Below are 22,882 nucleotides of genomic sequence, written 5' to 3'. Positions count from 1 at the left end.
AGGAAAGAGGGAATAGCTGACACTAAGCAAAAGGAAAGAAATGTATATATAACCCCATGTGGAAGAAATAACTGTATTGTCAAAGACCATAGAATTAACAAACTTTATAAGCCACAATAAAGATAATTTGCCCCACGAAGGTTAGAATGTTTTTGTGATTATAAGTATCACTTATTCGTGACTGTAACAAGCCTGTGAAAATTGTGAAATTTATGTAATCACTTAATCATAGTAAAAATTCCTATAATAAATTTTAATAGAAGAAACTTTTTGTGTAACCCATAAGAAAATATCACAAACAGTGGCCAATAGCAACAGATATGTATGTTCTTCGGGCTCTAGAAGGGGTAAGTGGAATATGAATTCCTCTGTACAACTCTGAACCAGCATTCAGTTACTTAGTAGATTCTGATGAACCTTAAGAGAAGACTTAATCTTGAGTGGTTGTTATACTGAGACATGAACACAGCTCTTGCTGGGTCCTGCTATGAGGTGTGGAGTCATGGCTGCGGCTGCCCACATGGAATGCAGGCAGGACAAGGAGGGTCTAATATAGAGTTAATAACTTTTCCAGGAGCAGACTCTGTAGAAAGATTAAAAATAGGTGTTGTAATAGTCTGACTACCTAACTGAATGTAACTGGTGTTCTTGTTCATACTGTCTTATAGAAGAGAGAGAGCAATATTAAGAATGCTGCTGTTAGTCTGAAGAGTTATGCTGAAGAAGTGTAATCCCATATTTATTGATTGTGAAAAAGAATGTGTAAAATTTAGTTTTCTCTGCCATTTTTCTCTTTCATTTAGAAATGTTATTAATTAAGGAGAATTTTTTCCTCTGGGTTATTTTGTTTTGACATAAGTGATCATAAGGAACTTAGTTTATTAGGCCCTCTATGAAGAACCTTATTTTTTTTATCACTTGTAGGGATTGAACTCAGAACCTGGGTGCTGATCCTGAGCTCTTTTGCCCAAGGAAAACACTCTACCACTTTCAGCCACAGCACCACTTCCAATTTCTGAATGATTAATTGGAGATAAGAGTCACAAGGGGAAATTTCAGCCTGGACTGGCTTTGAACCATGTCCTCAGAACTCAGCCTCAAGAGTAGCTAGGATTACAGACATAAGCCACCAGAGTCTGTCTTCTGAAGAACATCTCTACCAGTTGTTGATAACTTGCTAGTCAAAAGTTAACTTTGTTTCAGTGATGCCAGACTAACTCGAGTAGGTGAGTAGGTATTTGATTTCCTTACCTATATCAGACCACTGTAGTATTGGATAGAAGTCCTGAGAAACAATGGCAAATGAAGTCTGTGCACAGTATCTTTCTCTAGAATAACTAGAAGAGGGCCAATCAAATTAACCCTTCAGCAAGACTCCCCTGGACACACATTTCAATTGAATTGGGCCTCTAGTGTTTCAAGTTGCAGAGTCAAGTACACCACATCCTTCCTGCAGATGCAGGCATCAGGGGAGAGGTGTCCTTCTACCCACTGCTGGGGCCAGCCTGGTATCTGTGGGTCTTTTCTCCAAACACAGAAGAAATTTAAGTCACTTTCTTCACCAGAGAGATGCCCTTGCCCTCGACTTTGTTCTTCTCACACTGCTGCACCCACCTGCTGATTTGCATAGTGCTCCCCAAGGAAGACTGTCCAGCCCTAGTTTGACATAAAGGCTCATCTTGACCTTGACTTCACTGATGAAATCTCCTGGATTCCCAGCTAAAATGAGGCTCTGTTCTTGTGTTCTGGGTCTCCTAATGCTCTGGATCACTGGTAAGGGCAGAGGGAGATGAGGATGGAAAAGGGGGTTGAGGGTGAACCCTCAGGGCCACTGCTTCTTGCTTGTATTCTGTTCTTGGGTTAGATGCACAGAACTTGTCCTCTAGAATGAAGCAGGTGAAGTTAATTATATGAGAATGATGGACATTCTAGATGGAACCAGGTCCTGAGCTTTGGTGACAACTATGACAACTGTGCAGTGGGTAGTATACATGAGATCTAGAACCTTATTTATGCTTTTAAATATTTGTATATATTTTGAAACATTGAATGGTTTTAGGATAGAAGGGAAAACTTGAAAAGGATTGGGAATTAATATATAACCACAGAAAAAATTATATACCACATATAACCTTGTACTTTTCATTTATATTAATTTCAGGGTCCAATGGCGATATTATAATGACTCAGACTCCACTCTCCCTGGCTGTCACCCTGGGAGAGATGGTCTCCCTCTCCTGTAGGTCAAGTCAGAGCCTCATGGATAGCGATGGAGATAGCCTTCTGTATTGGTTCCTTCAGAAGCCTGGCCAGTCACCACAGCAATTGATTTATTGGGCTACCAACTGAGAATCTGGGGTCCCAGACAGATTCAGTGGCAGTGGGTCAGGCACAGATTTCACACTGCAAATCAGCAGGGTGGAGGCTGAAGATATTGGAGTTTATTACTGCATGCAAGGTATAGATACTCCTCCCACATTGATACAATCCTTAACAAAAACATCTCTGTAGGGCTTGGCCCAGCTGGCCTATTTCAAAGCTTGTCTGGAGAGCAGCATAGCACATTCTCTGAACTTAAACAGTAATCTGAGTTTGGAGGACTTGACAGAAGATGTCATACTAGAGAGCTTGTCCAAGTGGGATCTTAGATTACTTCAGCTTCTAGGACTCCCAGAACCAGAATTTATAATGTTACTGCAGAAGTCAATTTATCACTTATTACCAAATGTGAAAGACAAAGACAAAATCATCTACCAGCAGCATGCCATTTCTATAGTTTGGAGAGAATTACAGAGTCAAATTCCATGCAGAATGACTCAAGAAGCAGTAGTAGCTAGCAATTGAAGAATGAGTCACAAAGCTAGGCTTAAAAGTGAGATGGATTTTTGAAATAGGAATGTTACTGAATATCACCAAATAAATAGAATATGTTGGTTAAATACAAAGAAAATTAATTATATGTCTCAGACATTAAAAGTTTTTGTTTAATCAACTCATTATTCTGAAAGTCCCATTATTATCATTTTTAATTGTGAAAATACCATACATAGGGCTTACAATTACATGAGCAAGGTATTGAGTACATTTCTTATCAAGCATTGTTGCCTCCACCTTTGTTTCCCCTTACCATCCCTGCCCTCCCATCTCCCCAACCCCACAACTGTTGTAAAGTTTATTTTTCGACATAACGTTTTGTACATCTCATTTTTGCAATTGGTCCACCCATATCCCTATTTAAACAATTTGTTTATTCCTTCTCCTCCCCAAATCATACCAACATCAAATACAGTGAAAACAAAGGTCTCCTTGGCACAGGCTCATTTTTATTTAACAAAGCTACAAATTGAAGTGTGACACTGCATAATGCTATGTTCCATGTTTGTTTCCTCTGGTCCTCCTCTTATGGAGGCCTTCTCTCACCTGACTCTTAGAGGTTAGAAGATTATGCTCTTCCCTTCCAAAAATCTACCATTAACTGGCAAACAAGCGCCACAATGAGCAAAGGCTTCCCCTGAGACTTGAGTATGTATTGGATTTTCTCTCAGAATATGCACAGACCACTCAGACATCCAAAGTAGACCCCTGCTATTTCCATCAGCACAAGCATCATCTTAGGAAAGGACCATCCTTACCAGTTTCTCTATTACATTTAAGTTCTCCTAATCCCTCTGTCACTGATAGATGTAAAATATCTCAACTTCCCCTGGTGGTAAAACATGAAATAGCCTCATAGCCACAGCTGTGCTGGGAGAAGTTCTATACTTACTGAGTCCCAAACAGACAGAAAACATTTATAAAATTATCCACTGACTATATCATGAGCTTTACTAGGGAAGTATTTGAATATCTCAAAGAACCACAAACCACACAGAGAGTTGGTTTTAGTGCCAGGGGCAGACAATACTATTGAACAAATGCTATTTCTGCCAATGCTCCCTCTCTGCTCCTGCCAACAGCACTCCATGAAGCAAGGGGATGTCAAGTGAGACAGGGCTTATGTGTGTCCTGATTGACCTGAAACTCTCCATATTCCTTCCTGTGTCTCTCTGAGTGACTAGGATTACACATAGGCAGTGTCTGTGGTAGAAACAGTCCTTTCATCTCAAATAGCTTATATGTGTATTTCATAGGATGTCACTATCTATCAATGTTACACCTTACATCTTAAATAAGAATCCTACTTTAAAACAGAGCTTTGAAAGCATTTTAGGAAAACGAATAAACACAAAACACTGTGCCCTCGTTTACATGGCAGCTAGCCTGTGAGACATCAGTGACACAGTGACCCTGAGATCCCTGTGTGCAGATCAGCTTCTTACTCTATGCACACAACAGATCTTTTGTTAAAATAAGTTTTTTTATTGTGAAAAATACTGTACAGAGGTTTTACAATCATATGAGCAAGGTAGTGAGTAAATTTCTTATCAAGCATTGTTGCCACCTCCTTTGTTTTCCCCTACCATCCCTGCCCTTCCATCTCCACAACTACATTTCCCTCTCTCCTCCCTCACCCCACGCCTAAATTATAAAGTTCATTTTTGGACATGGTGTCATGTACATCTCATGGGTTAACCTGTATCCAAATTTGAACACTTTGTTTTTACCCTTTCGCTCCCCAAATTATACCAACATCAAATACAGTCAAAACAGGGGTTATACCATGGAGAGGGTCATACAAACCTACAAGAAAATTACATGGTACCTGTTAAATACTTTAGAAACCATTGCAAGGAAGAAAAAAAAACACCTGTGTCCCTGTCATGGGGTTCATTTCCCTGACCTTTTCTGCTTGTCTCAGATATATACAAGTTATTGCAAATAAGGGAACCCATGGGAATTATGTTTCTTTGGGCCTGGCTTACTTCACTTAATATATGTTTTTCTAAGTCTTTCCATTTACTAACAAATGGGGCAATAACATTATTTCTGGTAGAGGCATAAAATTCTATTTTGTATATATACCACATTTTCTTGATCCATTCATCTCCTGAGGGGCATCTGGGTTGGTTCTGTATCTTAGGTAGGGTAAATAATGCTGTATTAAAAACATGTGCTAGTAGCTTTAGTATCCTCTACATAAGAGAACTTTATGTTTATGATTTCTACCTGAGATGCAGGGCATAACAGTCTTATTAAACAAATTGTTTTTTTTTAATTTAATTTAATTTTTTATTGTGAAAATACTGTAGAGAGGGGTTACAATAACATGGGCAAGATAATGAGTACATTTCTTATCAAGCATTTTAGCCTCCTCCTTTGCTTCCCCTTCCCATCCCTTCCCATCCATCCCAACATCCCCCCACCCTTATTACACAAATTGTGAAGTGGTTGATCTCCACTCTCATATCCACTCTTCTTTCCTCCTGAAACATAGCCATTCCTAAAATGTCTTGGTCTAAAACCAAGGTGTCAGGACATTGTGTGCACCAGGAGTGGATGTTTATCAAAAGACAGGTCCACCTTCAAAGTTCCTCTAATTAAATGCAGATAAATAGAAAGGCATGACTTTTACAGTTTCATCATAACTTCCTTTGGCTTCAGAAGTATCATATTTCAGGCCTCAGATACATCATAACTGGGGTCGAAGTTCGAGAATCTCTCATATCCAGATCCACATGCAGTTCATTTAGTGAAGGATGATGAAGAGAACTCTGACTTTGGCAGGGACTTTCCCTGTGTGTGAGCTTCTGACTTTGAGGAGCAGTGTTATTTTGTGTGCCTGCAACAGCTGCTTGGACTCACAATGATGAGAGGCTGATTCACTGTCATGGCAATGCCCTGCTAGTGGCTCCCCAGATGTGACATCCTGCACTAGGATGGACAGTGTCTCCACATGCTAATCCTGATGTGGGAGCCTTCCTCACTGCGTTCTGCCTTCACTGTCTGTGGCAGTTTTTCCTTGCTTCCCATGCTAAGGATGTCTTCTCCATTCCTTGTGGCTTCATTGCCTTGCTCACCCTTTACTGTGTTTCCTTTCATCAAATCTGAACCTGCTGGGACCACAAGTTCTAGCCTAGTTACTAAAATATGTTATTCTGAACTGGGAGAGACAATAGCATAAGAACATGAAGGTTTATGAAGCAGAAGAAACTGAAGTAGATATGAGTTCTTGGTTTAGGGAACATCTTATCTTTAAGGGGTTTTTTTTTGGGCTATTGATAGGAGACAGGAATGTTACCTGAGAGATTTGGAGACAGCTAGCTCAGAAATTCATGAAGATCACCAAGCTACACATTTAGCCATGTCTTTTAAATCTTTCCAACCCTGGTGACTTTCATGTGCCCTGAGCACAGCCCACTGCCCTGCAAACTTCTTCAGAGGCTGCTCACACCCTATGCAGGAGAAGGTTCCACTCAACAAACAGCCTGGACATGAAGGGCCCTGCTCAGCTCCTGGGGCTCCTGATGCTCTGGCTCCCAGGTAAGGAAGAATAATGTGGAGATTACACTTCTCATATTAACAGAGCAGCTTGAGGCTTCATGGAACTACTTGGATAATATCATTAATTCAATGACTAATTGTTTTAATGTTTCCAATGTCAGGTGCTCGTTGTGATGTCCAGTTGACCCAGTCACCATCCCTGTCTACATCTCTGGGAGAGAGAAGCACCATCACTTGCAAAGCCAGTCAGATCATTAGCAATTATTTACATTCTTACCAGCAGAGAGCAGGGAAAGCTCCAAAGCTCCTGATGTATTTTGCACCTACTTGGCAATCTGGGGTACCATGGAGGTTCACTGGAAGTGGATCTGGCACAGAGTTCACTCTCAGCATCAGCAGCCTGCAGCCTGAAGATTTTGCCACTTACTACTCTCAGCAGGGTAATTAGTTACCTACCCCTGTGACAACAGTCATAACAAAAACCTCCCAGGGGAGCAGAAGTGAGAGCCTGGGCTGCCCCAGATGCTAACCCTGGTGCTTCCAACTGCTGACAGTACATCACAGATGCAGCACCATTTTTAAGGTGACTGGAAAGCATTGGGAGATAGGTTCTGGAGTCAATTGCATACCTTAACTGTCTGTCCTCCTGCTCATCCCAAGCAGCACACACCTGACACTGCCTCTTCTGTGACTTACAAAGAACACTGCTCTGTACTCATGTATGGTCCACTCTGTCCTAAAATTCTGCAGTCAGTCAATAACGAAGCCATTCTATATATGTCAGGTTTTTAAAGGCAAGGAAAAATACCTTGTGAAAAGCATTTTGAAAACTACTTTTTTTTAAAAAAAAATAATAGTCGTTAAAAATTTTTTAATTCAATTTTGGATTTCCATGGAATAATTTTATTTGAAGTACAATATGATGTTTGGGGATGCTAAATAATGTAATAAACAAATGAGTTGAGTACCTTCAACATTTATCAACTTCCTGTCAGGGAATTTTATTTCCAGCAAATGTATTTTTTTAAATAATTTCAACTCTCATGTCAAAACATACAACATTTTAATCTAGTTCTCAGAAAATTTGATTTGATACTGAGTATCATATAATTATTCTAAACTTTCGAAAGTAGAGTGGAAAAATAAGTTTTTAAATAACTTCAGGAAATATCAAGAAAAAATTAACTAATACTTTGTATCAGGTTTTGGAAGGTTTGAACATGTTTTTTTTTTCTGGTGCTTGATCTTAGAAGTGTTATTCAGAGAGCAGATAACAAAAGCACCCTTGGCTTCTGGCCTAGTTCACATAAATCCAAACTGAAGCATGGAAATAAATATATGTGAATAAATAAAATACATTTAAGACACTTGTGGAGTCATGCACTAGATACAGTTACATAGTGACCCATATTATATCTATATTTATCAGAGTAATCAGAAGTGACTTCCATATATCCTACAGACATACTGAGAGTCATAAGTTCACATTTAGTAATTAACATGCATTCTTACACATGGAAATGTATATGGAAGGGAGGAGCTGGATTGGGAGGGATGGTTCAGAATGATGAAAGGCTGATAGGTAAAGAAGAATTGCATTTATAACCTCATATGTTTAATGGAAATCATTTTATACAACTCCTTATAGATATTAAAAATAGAATTTAGGACATGAGAGGTATATGTATAGAGTTCTCACTTGTCCACACTCTCACCTCTGTCCAAGTTCCTTGCATATTGTGGATTGATAGGATTGAGTCCCTTCCACTTTCCAATCTTTTTTTTTTGGTTGGTCGTGGGGCTTGAACTCTGAGCCTGGGCGCTGTCTCTCAGCTCTTCAGTTCAAGGCAAGCGCTCTACCACTTGAGCTACAGCGCCACTTCCACCACCTTCCAATCTTATATGTGATTAGAAAATGTCCCATCTCATTCAGAATATAAACAGTAAAGCAGACAGGGAGAGCAGTGCTGGGAAATGTATTTCCTGAAGAGACTGTGGTGATGGGAGCCCATAGTTGATGATCCAGTGAAGTCACCGCCCAACTCTCAGAATATATCCCGGAGGGCATTACCCCATACCAGATACACACATGACTCTTCCTATTAGCAACTTGTAACTATAGCAAGAGTTTCAGGAAGTCTCAGTTCATGGAAAATGAGATATTTTCATGAAATATGTAAGTGACCATTCTCAAATAGAAATATTTCTTGACAAAAAGGAAGCAAACACAACTAAACATGTATGTACTAGTATTTTCTTTCCTACTCAGAAGGTGTCCAGAATTCAGGATCATCAATAGCATCTCCCAGAGCATGTTACCAATACAATATTACAAATCCACTTCACATCTACTGAATGTGAATCTGCATTTCAGCAAGTTAACAAGTAATCTCGGTAAGGATTAAGAAGTTGTATTTAGAAGAAGAAAAGTATCACAGGTAGAGAAATGCTTTGTACTCCTCAATTAGCCTATTATGAGCACTTCTATTTAAATCAAATTTCTCTCTCTCTCTCTATCTCTCTCACACACACATGTGTGAGTATACACACAAATATGACACACCATTGTCAGTCCTTTTCTTTAACAAAGTAGCTGACCTAAACTCTGAATAAAGAAGAGTTTGTTTAAGTCATAGTTTTAGATGAAGAATGTCCCTGATGCTGCATCTTCATCTGTCTTTACTCTGAAGACTCTCTTGCATGTGGTACAATATGTTGTGTTAATAGAGAACCAGTTGTAATTTGAGCTGGCCAAGCCTATGGTTTTCTTCATTTGATAGCAGGTGACTATTATGAGAACTGCCTCACTGCATGAGAGTATCTTTAACCCTCTGATGAGCAGTGGGTATAATCTCCAATCCCATAATATAATCACTTCCCACAAGTCACCTATTTCACTGGTCAGGTTCATCCATTGGGGCAGCAGTACAAACACCCTGCATGTACTCTTCCTTCCCTCAGGTGAAGTAGAGACTAAAATCTCTGAGACAAATAAACAGAGACTAGTTAAATTAGATTAGGACTGGAGATATTTGTAGATTTTATGTTAATTTAAGATAATCAAAATTATATATATATATATATATATATATATATATATATATCATTTCAAGTAGTTACACAAAATGGTCTCACCTCAGTATGTCAATTGATAAGTACACCATATTTTGATCCTTTTACCCTTCCTGTACTCTCCAGAGGAAACTTTAAGAAATCCTTTGATTAATTTGCTGTACAAATACATTGTGGAAGAATGACAAGATATTTAGTGAATTTAAAAAACTGTTACATTGAATTCATACTTTCAAGTGTAATAATTTTTCTCATTACGTTAAAAGACCATTAGGGTACTTACAACCTGCAAGAGAAAATTTTGTTATCCTTGTCAATTCTATACCCTCTATCTTAATATGAAAATCCTGGCAAATAGAGATGCAAGCATCCCTAAGAGATAAACTGGTAACTATGGTATGCCTCTTCATCTAGCTCAACTCTGTGCTTTTATTGGTGAACTGTTTTGAGAATCAGTGCTGCTGATGCTTGACACTGTGTCTTCCTCTAGACTAGATGAGGGAGGAATGGAGGACCCAGGCACAATGTCCATTCCTTTCCTAGAGTCTCTCCTGGACATAAAGCTGCATATCATTGGGTCTCTGATGCTGTTTTAGGGTGGTGAGGTGATGTGCATCTTGTTTTTCCCTCAATTCCAGATATTATCAGTGGAGTCCTTCTTTCCATGCTAAAGGCATCATGGATTTTATTGGTTGTCACCAAATATAGAACAGATCTGCTGCTACTTTGCTCAGAAGAGCAGGCCTTACTTCCCTGTGACTCTTCTCACACTGTTACCCCAACCTGGCTATTTGCATATTGCTCCCTAAGGAGGACCTTCCTTTCTAAGTCTGAGATAAAGGCTCAGATCAGAACTTGCCTTGACCTGTCAAAACTCCTCATTTCAGTCCTAAAAATGAAGTCCTTGTCTCAGCTACTGTGGCTGTTAATGCTCTGGATCCCTGGTAACAGCAAAGGAGGATGAGAAATGAGAATGGGGTGGCAGGGTGAGATCTGAGATTCCAGTTGTTCCCTATACATGTGTTAGATGTGCAGGTCTTGTTAATCATGATGGAGTAAGTGAGATTTAGGTCTGCAGAAGGAGTGAAAAACCTGTGTTTGGTGAGAATAATGAATTATGCCTAGAGCCCTATTTATGCTTAAAATTATCTCTATTTTTTCACTTTAATGAGCATGGAAGTTAGGGAGATGCCTTTTCCTTCTTAATTAAATCATTTAAGAGCATTTCTACTCAAATACCCCATTTCTCTCTCTCCCCCTCACACATAATCTGTATTAGTTCATTCGTAAAACAAGTTTATTTTCATAAGCTCTGAATAAAGAGTTTTGTTTAACTCACAATTTTAGATGCAAAAAGTTTTTATATTATAAGCCAAACCAAGTAATATTAATAATAGGTAATACATCAAAATAAAAATAAAAAGCATGTCTCTGTACGTTTGTGTATAACCTTGAACTTCTATCTTATTCTAATTTCAGGATCAAATGGAGATGTTGTGATGACCCAGACTCCACTCCCCCTGCCTGTCACCCTAGGAGAGCCGGCCTCCATCTCTTGCAGGTATATTCAGAACTTTCTATATAGCAATGGAAACACATATTTGAAATGGTTCCTGCAGAAGCGAGGGCAGTCTCCACAACTCCTGATCTATGAGGTTTCCAACTGAGAATCTGGGATCTCAGAAAGATTCAGTGGCAGTGGGTCAGGCACAGATTGCACATTGAAATGTAGCAGTGTGGAAACTGAGGATGCTGGGGTGTATTACTGCTTTCAAGCTACACATAATCCTCCCACAGTGATACATCCCTGAACTAGAACCTCTCCTCTGGCTGGGTGAGCAGCCCTCATGTGTTGCTGGTCTGGGAACCCGCAGAGAAGATTGTCTGAATGAGCTGAGTAGGAAGATATTGTGATCAATATGACTGGGTGGACATGAAGAGCATATGATAATTGGATGACTTGGAAACTACAAAGAGCAGGAGAAAATCATGAAAGGATAAAGACCAGGAGACTTTAGGTAAACAATGAGGTATCTATTGAAAAAAATATGTGTCTCTTAAGTAGTATTATAGACAATCAGTGATATAAGCATCAAGTATCTTTTATGATTTTATTCCCTTCATAAGGAAACTTATAAAACTTCCATCATGCACATGGTTCTGGCCCATACATACAGTCTATGTTATGTTTTCTGTTCAGAAGCTGGAAGCCCAGTTGTACTTTGTCTAGCATCTTCTCTGTTTGTCCCCAAACCCTGCATAAATAGCAAGACCTTCACAAAGTTCTCTCACTGGTTCCTCATTGAATCAAGCTTGGGCTGATACAGTACTGGACTCTGCACACTGGTCTCTGGCCTTGTGTGTTCTGGGGATCTGGCTCTACTTGAGAGAGTAGAGTATGATGAAGTCATGTAATAGTGTTCAGAGGTCACAGAAGTCTGAGACTGAGCCCTTGTATCTGTCTTGTATTCTGTCTTGTATCTGTGGCTGGATTCTATTGACAGTTTTATGGGTCTGAAGTGTTGTATATCTTTTAGTGTCTCTAAGACAGAAAATCTCCATCACTTGATGGACAGAAACAATTTTGGAAGTGTGTGAATTTTTCTCACATGCTTTGTCAACCTGGATGCAATACATCCTCCAGCTGGGTTCAGAGCTGTGGGATAGACCATTGATTTTCAAGTACCAGCATGGTTGTTTTAGTAATAAGGCTTGTGATCATGTTCCCGAACTGGGCTGTCAGCCCATCAATGTAACTGTAAGAGGATCAGACACATGCATCCATGGGACCAGGCAGAGGCAGGCGAGCACAGGAGAAAGAATATTATAAGGTTTATTAGAGAAGCTGTATAACCCCCAAATGGTAACACATGGCCTCCATCACCATCCAGATAGCAAGAGGGTATGAGGGATAGGAAGTGAGGTAAATGGGAGTTCAGGTGGGTCTGGGCAGAGAGAGGGAGGAGACAAAGTATGGAGAGAACTCTAGGATGGGAGTAGGGCCCAGTTCTGGGTGGAGCTAAGGAACAAAGGTGAGCATAACACTAAAAGTAACTACACAGAAGTATATTAAAACTAAATTTTTAGTCCTTTAGGGACCATAGGTACATTCCCAATTTTGATGAGGGAGGTGCTGAGTAAATTTGGTTTCCTTTTCAATTGAGATACATTTCTTTCCTTTGTAAAAAAAAAAAAAAAAAAAAAAAAGGTGTGCAGTATCTCTGTGAGAAAAAGAAGTGAGATTGCAATATGGTGTCAGAATGCAAATGTGAATTGGGGGAGAAACAGCCCCTGTGTCCACAAAGCAGACAAATCCTCATGTGACCAACATGGGAATATAGTCAACACAAGCATTGCTGCAAGCCACGAGGCCAGGCCTCTGGTTCCTGTAGGCAGGGCTGTGAGCCTCCTGTGGCTAGAGTGACAGGAGGAGCTGTCTTCTTTGTGGGTCATACCTTGAAAGTTGAGCCACAGATATGAGGGACTCTCCAGAGGCTCTATCAGCAGTGGCATTATTGAGACTGCTAGGAGTTTGTTGCTTGAGGATTCCCAATAGTTTGTATTTCAGTATTCCAGAATGTAACATTTTCTGATTCCCAATAGTTTGTAATTCAGTATTCCTGAATGTAATATTTTCTGCTTCTTAGACTTAATATTTGAAACCAAAATAATGACTAGTCCACCAGATAGTATCAACAAAGTTTCTTTGTTGTTGCTAATTATCATATTTTGACACTAGATTTGTTAGAGGAGGCCAATATGAACAACCTTCCAGGCCTTCACACTGAAGTCAAACAAGAACAGGGGAGACACTAATTCCTCCACCTGCACAGTCACATGGTACAAATAGAGGGAAAAAGGACAAGTTTCCTTCAGTGAATCAGTTTTATGTTCTTCAGAAAAATTCATGTTTTCTACTTATTCATGTTCAGTGTTCTGTTGAAAACTAGCAGAGACCTGGTCTCTCTGGGTGTAGCTTATTCCTCTCAGTTTACTTCACACTCTTGGATTTGTGTGTTTATTCACCCCTTGATGGGTTAACAATAGGGTGGTATTATGGGAAGCATGGGGTGGGGCTTAGTTGGAGTAAATGCATCACCTGTGGGCAAGTCCTTGGGGCTATATCTTGCCCTTACCACTTCCTATGGTTTTTTGTTTTTTTTATTTTTCCTTTGGATTCTAATGTGCCGTGAATTGAGTAGCCTCTGCTAGATGGTCCCACAACCTGATCTTGGGCCTCACCACAGGCCAAGGAAGTCAAGGATGGTGAACTGAAATCTCTCCCTTTTTTTTTTGTCCCTGTCATGTTTTACACATGTTATGGGGAAGAGTCCACCACTCAGAGACAGCCTCTTGTAAAAAGATGACTTAATTGGGGAACTGGATAGCTGACCAGCCAGGGATGCATCACAGACTCCGGAGCTGAAACTGCCACACCAAATGTCCCACATGCTAGGGTTTTTAAAGGCAAAATCCATGTGGTCAAGTCTGGCCACACATGGGTGGCCAACGAGATTGTAGCACACACAAAAAGACTGCTTATTTATGTCAGTGGCCAATGGGGTTACAGTCTGTCTGGTAGTATCTGTTTGAACTAACCTATCATTCTGGTTTGAATTGGCACACAAATTTGAGGGTTCCCACACAAAGCAGACATATATTCTCACTTGTGGGCACAGAGATAAGGCTGTTCCTACCTGGAAGGGCAAAGGTGGCTGGGCTGTTTTACTATTGATAACCAAACAGGGCTGCAGATCATGTCTGGACTATTGAGATCCTGTCTGGGCTATTGATAACCAAACAGGGCTACACATCACACAACCTGATCACAACAATCACAAGGGCTTTCCAAACAGTTTCCACATTTCCTGGGGTTCCAACAAACAGCATATTTCCTGACCCTGGGGGCTTGTGAGAAACCACTATTTTGATTCTCAGGGGTTGGAGGGAACTCCTGACATATTAAAAATGGAGTTAGCTTTGGCTCACCCCAAGAACACACACAAAATTTATGAACACACCCATACCTAGTGCATAGCAATCTGTACTTTAAGCAGGTAACAAGGATCCATACAAGGTTTGATAATTAGGCTTTAGGAGAAGTCGATTTTTGCTAAGGAGATCTTCACTTGGCATAATTATTTAGACACAAACAAAAATATATATCAATTATATTATCTCAGGCCTCAAAATAATAATGATATTTAGAAATTTAAAGATATATCAAGATTAAATGTTATTCAAAATATTGCATAAAATCCCCCAAAATGGGAGAAGTAAAGAAGTGGATTCTAGTTGAGGCCAATTGTTATTAAGAAGCTATCTCAAAAGAAACCTAGGCATTTGGGTAATCTCCTATAGTTATGGTTGTCAAGGCAGTACAGATAGGGGGAACATGGCCTTGTCTGTGTCTCCTAAACAAAACTAAAAGCACCCTTTCCAAAAGGCTGATGTCTCATAAAATAAAAGGGGAAGAAAGATGAAGCCACCAAGTAGAACATTTCCTCTGTTTCTTGGGTGCCATGTTGTGAGCTTCACCAAACTCTGTCCACATGGTAGACTAGACTTTATGACCTAAGAGTTGCAATCAAGTACTCTGCCCTTTATATTGCTTTTACTGAGGTCTTAGCCACAACAAGGGAAATCTAAGTAACACATCTTCATAACTTAGGTTCTTGTTACATTCTGACCAATGATGGAAAATGGATTAGGCACCAGAAGCATTTGGGGTCCCCAGCACTGAATTGAGGGAAATGGCTATTATTTGTAGTGGTAATAATATGTTGAGGTAGATTTTTTTTAACTCAGAGTTTCAATGTGGGAATGTATGTATTAGTGAAGCAAAGTCATTAAACATGAATCTAATCCATGAACTCATGGATTGGATTTATTCTCATGAGTGTGAGATGTGGATGTAAACAGCACAAGAAAGCTGCAGGCCAGGAGGTGGATTCTGAGCACTCATGATTGGGTGCTATAATCTCAGAGCAGGAGGAAAGGGACAGCTCTTCTCTGCAAGTGATAACTGAATATAGAGTCCCAGTAGACAGGATTAATTCTATTGGCTCCATCTTCAACTCCACTCTTGGAAAGGGTTCCAGAACTTCTGCCTTAAGACTTCTCAATAGTTCGTGAACAAATCCATATCCTGAGATAAATCATCTTTTGCTGAGCACCCTTGACAACTGTGATTAAGAATAGTGACAAATCCACAGAGAGAGCAACAGCCTCCTTTTCTTCTAATTACAATACTTTCCAAGCAGACAGAGTCCAGGAAGCCAACAATAGCTACCTTGCAAGCCATCAGTACTTAAGCCACACAAGCACAAGGTGAGCCATTGGTTCTCCCCACCTGTACCATGTCATGCAACAAATAGTGATAATTTTTTCTTCACCACTTCAACACTCCACATGCAGTCAGTGATTCATATTTAGTAAAATACCAGGATTTGGCATGGAGAGATTTGGGATCTCTGTGCAGCTTTTGCCTCTTGTTTGGCTATCTTAACCTGTGTGGACTCACTAGCTCTAATTCTTCAACCTATCACTGGCAAACCACTGACACACACACACACAAACACACACACATACACACATATTCAGATACAGACAGACAGATACATGCATATAATTACCATCATATCTGAATTTAATCATAGAAAAGTTAAAAAAGTCATCTAAAAATGTAGTTTATAACTCTTCCTGAAAAAATAAACCTGGGGTTCATTTAGCTTAGCATCATCTTAGGTGGTCATATGTACATTGTTTTTGATCTTTTCTGATTTTCTGATAAAATTATCCTTGATGTATACTAATTATTGCAAATGAGGGAAACCTGAATCCTAAGATATGGACACAAGAGGCCCTTCTTTGTTGTTGCTTTTTAATGTACTATGTGATCTTTTTGTTTTTCTTTTGTAGGTTCTTCCCCTTATGGTGTATTCCCTGTTTTCACTATACTGATTTTGGTACACTGAATTTTGTATAGAATCTTGTATATACATTTTTCTAATTTGGGGAGGGGAAAGGGAATAACAAAACGCTGAAAAAAGACACAGGATGATCCATTGCAACGATGATACCCACAAGACTCTATATTGGAAATGAACTTTACAACTTTGGGCGGGAGATGTGAAGGAGGTAAGGGAGGGAAGAGATAGTGGGAGAACAACAAAGGAGGGAGTAACAATGCTTGACAAGAAATGTACTCATTACCTTACTCATGTAAATGTAACCCTTTGTACAGCATCGTTACAATAAAGTAAAATAAAAAATTAATAAAAAAAAGAATCCTGGTTTTAGAAAATGTAATGTTAGAATAATACCACTAGATGTTAGGGAAACCACACAACATATATAAAAAGAGACAATCTAGTTTAGTAATCTAGGGACACCAAGAGTGAGTGTTTTATCATCAACAAGGAGTCTCCAGGCTTGGATATTTGACTAGGTCCAGGGACACTCAGAAGGAGCTGTCAGCAGGCTGAATTGTGGGGGAAAGCCTTGTGTTTTTGGAATTTACAGACTGGAAGCTTGGCTTTGCCTCTATTTTCTTCCTCATTTATCAGCAAAGGTCACTTTTTAAGGATTGATTAATGTCCCCTGAGATATGTGTCCTTGGAGAAGTCTGTAGCAGTGAGTGAGTTGATGTGAGGTCCCTGAGACTGTAGCAAGTACTGTAGTTCCAGTGTCTTGAGATGTGGCAATGGATGGCTCTGTCTCTGTCTCTGTCACAGGTGTCAAAGTCCTTGTGAGGACATTACAAGAAAGTGAACAGTCAGGAAGAGAGCCTAAAACAGATGATACTCTAGACTTCCCGGCTTCTAGAACTTTGGTTTTAATACTACTCCATAAATTTGTCTGCCAGCCAAAGATATTTGTGTTCTCCGTGGCAGTGCAGGGAAACTAAGTCACCAAACCAGCTCTCCCTGTGCAGGGTCAGCCTTAGGAATTGACATGTAGTTTGGACATATAGTTGCAGCCTTGCTTCTCTTCTTCCTGCTGCTCCAACCATGGTGAGGAAGCAGGACTCAGGTTCCATTCTCAGTGAGCTTGAATTCAAGAATGTTTCCTAGCATTGGAAGGTGTAAGCCCGCTTAGTTTTGCATCAGAATCAGAAAAACCTCAACTAAATGGATGCATTACTGGCATTGTTTGTAGACGTAAATGTATTTTTTTCTCCTGGAAAGGGCCGAAAAGATCCTTTTTATCCTAACATTCTTTTCTCTACATGGCCCTCAGCACAGACTTTATAATGCCTCTCCTGACCTGTAAATGGCATATCTACACACTCTGGGGAGTCAGGGTTGTGCCATTACTTTAGATTCCCATTGCAAAGAGAAGTCTATCTAGGCAAAATAAAAAAGAAGTATGTATGTATATATTTGTGCATTTCACTTATTTATTTTTATTATAATAGTTTTCATTGTAGAAATGCTTCATCTCCTTGGCTATGCTTATATATTCTTACTTTTGAGGAAATAATTTCATAATTTCAGTTTTCCCCGTTTAGTATGATGTTGACAATAGTTTTGCCACCTATATCTTTTATTGGGCTGAGGTAATTTTTTTCTATCCCTAGTCACTTGAGAGATTTTTATCAATCATTTTTCTTCAATCCATGGCAACATTTAAACTTATTATCTTTTTATATTTTCTGGTGCTTCTCTGTATCCAATTTGCCAAGAACAATGACCACTTCAGAGCCTCTACTACAGCACCACATCTAAGAAGAGCAGACCATCACCTGATATGTAGTTGAGGGCAAATGTTCAGCAGGACTGATCAGCAACTTCACAATGTTCCAATCCTGAGAATGAAACCCTTCCATGTCCGGTTGTGTGGCAAGGGACTGTGGTTCCTGAAGCTATACTTTGTCCTGTTTTGAGAGGTATTAATTAAAATCCCGGTGTTCTACAAGGCTTAGGTATCTTCAAGAGGCCAGTGCATTTGGCTCATCCCTGAAAACCTACCTACATAGAAGGTTGAGATCTGCTGATCCTACCAGTTCAAAGCCAGCCCAGGAAAGAAAAGTACAAGAGACTCTTTCCTCCAGTTAGCCAACAAAAGGACAGAAATGGAGATGTGGCTCAGGTGGAAGAGTGCTGACCTTGAGTACAAAAGCTCAGGGCCATGGACCAAACCCTGAGTTCAAGTCCCAAGATACACACACAAACATACACACACGCACACACACACAAAGTATAAAAATACACAAAAAGGTAGTTCTATATGAGTCTTCTTAGGGTTGCACATCTTTGCCGGGGGGAAAATCACAGGGTAAGATTTCAGTATTTCTTTTGAGTTATATCATTAAAAACTCATGTACAGGATTGAAGTTACAACCTATTGGGAAATTACCTGTGTTATTAATCTGTCCTTCCATGTGACTGATATTTTATTTCAGTTTGGAACTTTCTTCCAGTTTTGTGTCTCTAAGAGTTTGCTCATTCTCTTTGCACAAGCAAGCAGCAAAGGAATAAATGAAATAATTTGCAAATAATATATTTACAAGATTTCTTTGTTGCTTTATATGTCCCTTCCACATGGCATAACCCCTGTTTTTACTGTATTTGATGTTGATATAATTTGGGGAGGGGAAGGGAAAAACAAATTGTTCAAATAGGGATACAGGTGGACGCATTGCAAGAATCAGATGTACAAGACATTATTTTGAACAATGAACCTTATAGCATTGGTGCTGGGGTGGGTAAGTGAGGTTGGAGGGGATGGGGAGATAGGGGGTGGGAAATGAGAAGGGATGTGAAGGGGAAACAAAGGAGGAGGCAACAATGCTTGATAAGAAATGTACTGATTAGCTTGATCATGTAATTGTAACCCCTCTGTACGGTATTTTCACAATAAAAAACTTATTAAAAAATAACATATATCATATATATGGTATATATGTGCACATTAGAGGGAAACTAGGAAGAGGACAAAGAAACAGAGGGAAATAGGGGAAAACATACAACAGTGGGACCTATCAGCTACACTGGACATTGATCAAACGAACTAAGCAACTCAATGGCAGCAATGGTAGGGAGGGAATGAGCAGGGAAGAGGGAACAGCTGACACTAAACAAAAGGAAAGAAATGTATATATAACCCCATGTGGAAGAAATAAGTGTATTGTCAAAGCTCATAGAATTCACAGACTTTATAAATGATGATAAATATAATTTACCCCACAAAGTTAGAATGTGTTTTTAACTATAAGTATCACAAACCTGTGAAATTTGTGAAATTTATGTAATCACTTAATCACAATAAAAATTCCTATAATAAATTTTAATAGAAGAAATTTTTGTGTAACCCATAAGAAAATGTCACAAACAGTGGCAAACAGAAACTGATATGTATGTACTTCAGGCTCTGGATGGTGTAAGTGGAATATAAATTCCTCTGTACAACTCTGAACCAGCATTCAGTTTCTTAGTAGATCGTGATGAAGCTTAAGAGAAGACTTAATCTTGAGTGTTTGTTATACTGAGACATGAAAACAGCTCTTGCTGGGTCCTGCTATGAGGTGTGGAATCCTGGCTGTGGCTGCCCACATGGAATGCAGGCAGGAAAAGGAGGGTCTAATACAGAGTTAATAACTTTTCCAGGAGCAGACTCTGTAGAAAGATTAAAAAATAGATGTTGTAATAGTGTGACTACCTAACTGAATGTAACTGGCGTTCTTGTTCATTTTTTCTTATAGAAGAGAGAGAGCAATATTAAGAATGCTGCTGTTAGTCTGAAGAGTTATGCTGAAGAAGTGTCATCCCATATTTACTGATTATGAAAATGACTATGTAAAATTCAGTTTTTTTCTGCCATTTTTCTCTTTCATTTAGAAATGTTATTAGTTTACCTTTTGTAAGGAGAATTTTATCCTCTGAGTTACTTTGTTTTGACACAAGTGATCATAAGGAACTCAATTTATTAGGCCCTATATAAAGAACCTTATTTTGTTTATCACTTGTAGCGATTGAACTCAGGACCTGGGCACTGATCCTGAGATCTTTTGGCCAAGGCTAACACTATACCCCTTTCAGCCACAGCACCACATCCAATTTCTGAATGATTAATTGGAGATAAGAGTCACAAAGGGAATTTTCAGCCTGGACTGGCTTTGAACCATATCCTCAGAACACAGCCTCCGGAGTAGCTAGGATTACAGACATGAGCCACCAGTGTCTGGCTTATGAAGAACATCTCTAACAGTTGTTGATAACTTGATCATCAAAAGTTAACCTTGTTTCAGTGATGTCAGATTAACTGAAGTAGGAATTTGATTTCCTTAACTAGTTCAAACCACAGTGGTACTGGGTAGAACTCTTTTATTTCATTTTATTTGTCTGGTCGTGGGGCCTGAACTCTGGCCCTGTGCACTGTCCCTCAGCTCTTCAGCTCAAGGCTAGCACTCTACCCCTTGAGCCACGGTGCCACTTCTGGCTTTTTTTTTTCTGCTTATGTGGTACTGAGGAATCAAACTCAGGCTTCTTGCGTGCAAAGCAATGCTCTACCACTGAGCCACCTTCCCAGCCCTGGGTAGAATTCTTGAGAAATGATGACAGTTGAAGTCTGTGTACAGTATCTTTCTCTAGAATAACTAGAAGAGGGCCAATCAAATTGACCCTTCATAGGGGCTGGGAAGGTGGCTCAGTGGTAGAGCGCTTGCCTTGCATGCCTGAGGCCCTGGGTTCGATTCCTCAGCACCACATAAGCAAAAAGAAAAAAGATGGAAGTGGTGCTATGGCTCAAGTGGTAGAGCACTAGCCTAGAGCTGAAGAGCTGAGGGACAGCGCCCAGGCCGAGTTCAGGCCCCACGACCGGACCCAAAAAATAAAAAAATTGACCCTTCACCAACACTCTCCTGGACACACATTTCAATTGAATTGGGCCCCTAGTGTTTTAGGTTGACAGGGTCAAGTACACCACATCCTCCCTGCAGATCCAGGCATCAGGGCAGAGGGGTCCTTCTACCCACTGCTGGAGCCAGCCTGGTAGTTGTGGGTCTTTTCGTCAAACACAGAAGAAATTTAAGTCACTTTCTTCACCAGAAAGATGCTCTTGCCCTCTGCTTTGTTCTTCTCACACTGCTGCACCCACCTGCTGATTTGCATAGTGTTCCCTGAGGAGGACTTTCCAGCTCTAGTTTGACATAAAGGCTCATCTTGACCTTGACTTGACTGATCAAATCTCCTGGATTCCCAGCTAAAATGAGGCTCTGTTCTTGTGTTCTGGGTCTTCTAATGTTCTGGATCACTGGTAAGGGCAGAGGGAGATGAGGATGGAAAAGGGGGTTGAGGGTGAGCCCTCAGGGCCACTGCTTCTTGTTTATATTCTGTTCATGGTTTAGATGCACAGAACTTGTCCTCTAGAATGGGGCAGGTGAAGTTAATTATATGAGAGTGATGAACATTCTAGATGGAAACAGGTCCTGAGCTTTGGTGACAACTATGACATCTGTGCAGTGGGTAGCCTACATGAGATATAGAACCTCATTTATGCTTTTTAATATTTGTATAAATTTTGAAATATTGAATGTTTTAGGACAGAAGGAAAAACCATGAAAATGATTGGGAATTAATATATAACCACAGAAAAAAAATACATACCACATATAACCTTGTACTTTTCATTTATTTTAATTTCAGGATCCAGTGGCGATATTGTAATGACTCAGACTCCACTCTCCCAGCCTGTCACCCTGGGAGAGACTGTCTCCCTCTCCTGCAGGTCTAGTCAGAGCCTCATAGACAGCGATGGAGATAGCCTTCTGTATTGGTACTTGCAGAAGCCTGGCCAGTCTCCAAAACTTCTGATCTATTGGGCTTCCAACCGAGCATCTGGGGTCCCAGAAAGATTCAGTGGCAGTGGGTCAGGCACAGATTTCACACTGCAAATCAGCAGGGTGGAGGCTGAAGATATTGGGATTTATTACTGCATGCAAGATATAGATACTCCTCCCACAGTGATACAGTCCTTAACAAAAACATCTCTGTAGGGCTTGGCCCAGCTGTCCTATTTCAAAGCTTGTCTGGGGAGCAGCATAACACATTCTCTGAACTGAAGCAGTAGTTTGAGTTTGGAGGACCTGACAGAAGATATCGTACCAGTGTAGGAGTCATCACCTTGTGATGCTCTGACCTCAGAGATGGAAGAGATAGGAAACTTTTCTTGATCCTCTCACCTGACCCAATTATGGCCCTAGTGTTTCCCCAGTCCTTGCCTCTTTTCAGGAATCTGATTATTGACTTAAAAAATATTACATCTGTTCTTTCAATGACTATACAAATCCCAAAATGAAATAACTCATCAGGAACCCATGGAAGGAAAAGTAGTTCTGGGAGATCTGCTTCTCGAAATGGTGAGTGAAATGCACAAAAAGCACAAGTACTAGGGCTTGAGCTTAGGGCCTAGAAGCTGTTTCTAGCTT

The 22,882-nt window shown here is 39.9% G+C and overlaps 2 pseudogenes and 2 gene segments (V, D, J or C); all 4 read left to right on the top strand.

The window, feature by feature from the left end:
* The first annotated feature begins 1,684 nt into the window (after window positions 1-1,684).
* LOC122116644 lies at window positions 1,685-2,547 on the top strand (annotated as a pseudogene).
* Window positions 2,548-6,198: 3,651 nt separating this feature from the next.
* Window positions 6,199-6,829, top strand: LOC122116808. The segment is given in 2 exon segments: window positions 6,199-6,420; window positions 6,543-6,829. Coding segments are annotated over 2 exon segments (336 nt in total).
* A 1,864-nt stretch (window positions 6,830-8,693) lies between these two features.
* LOC122116807 lies at window positions 8,694-11,477 on the top strand (annotated as a pseudogene).
* Window positions 11,478-21,622: 10,145 nt separating this feature from the next.
* On the top strand, window positions 21,623-22,450 carry LOC122116806. The segment is given in 2 exon segments: window positions 21,623-21,711; window positions 22,101-22,450. Coding segments are annotated over 2 exon segments (399 nt in total).
* Window positions 22,451-22,882: the final 432 nt, after the last annotated feature.

The sequence above is a fragment of the Dipodomys spectabilis genome, unplaced genomic scaffold (genome assembly GCF_019054845.1).
Source record: "Dipodomys spectabilis isolate Male_0828 unplaced genomic scaffold, ASM1905484v1 ptg000137l, whole genome shotgun sequence".
NCBI lineage: Eukaryota > Metazoa > Chordata > Mammalia > Rodentia > Heteromyidae > Dipodomys > Dipodomys spectabilis.
Note: the sequence above shows the minus strand (reverse complement) of the source record. Positions and strands in the feature narration are given on the sequence as shown.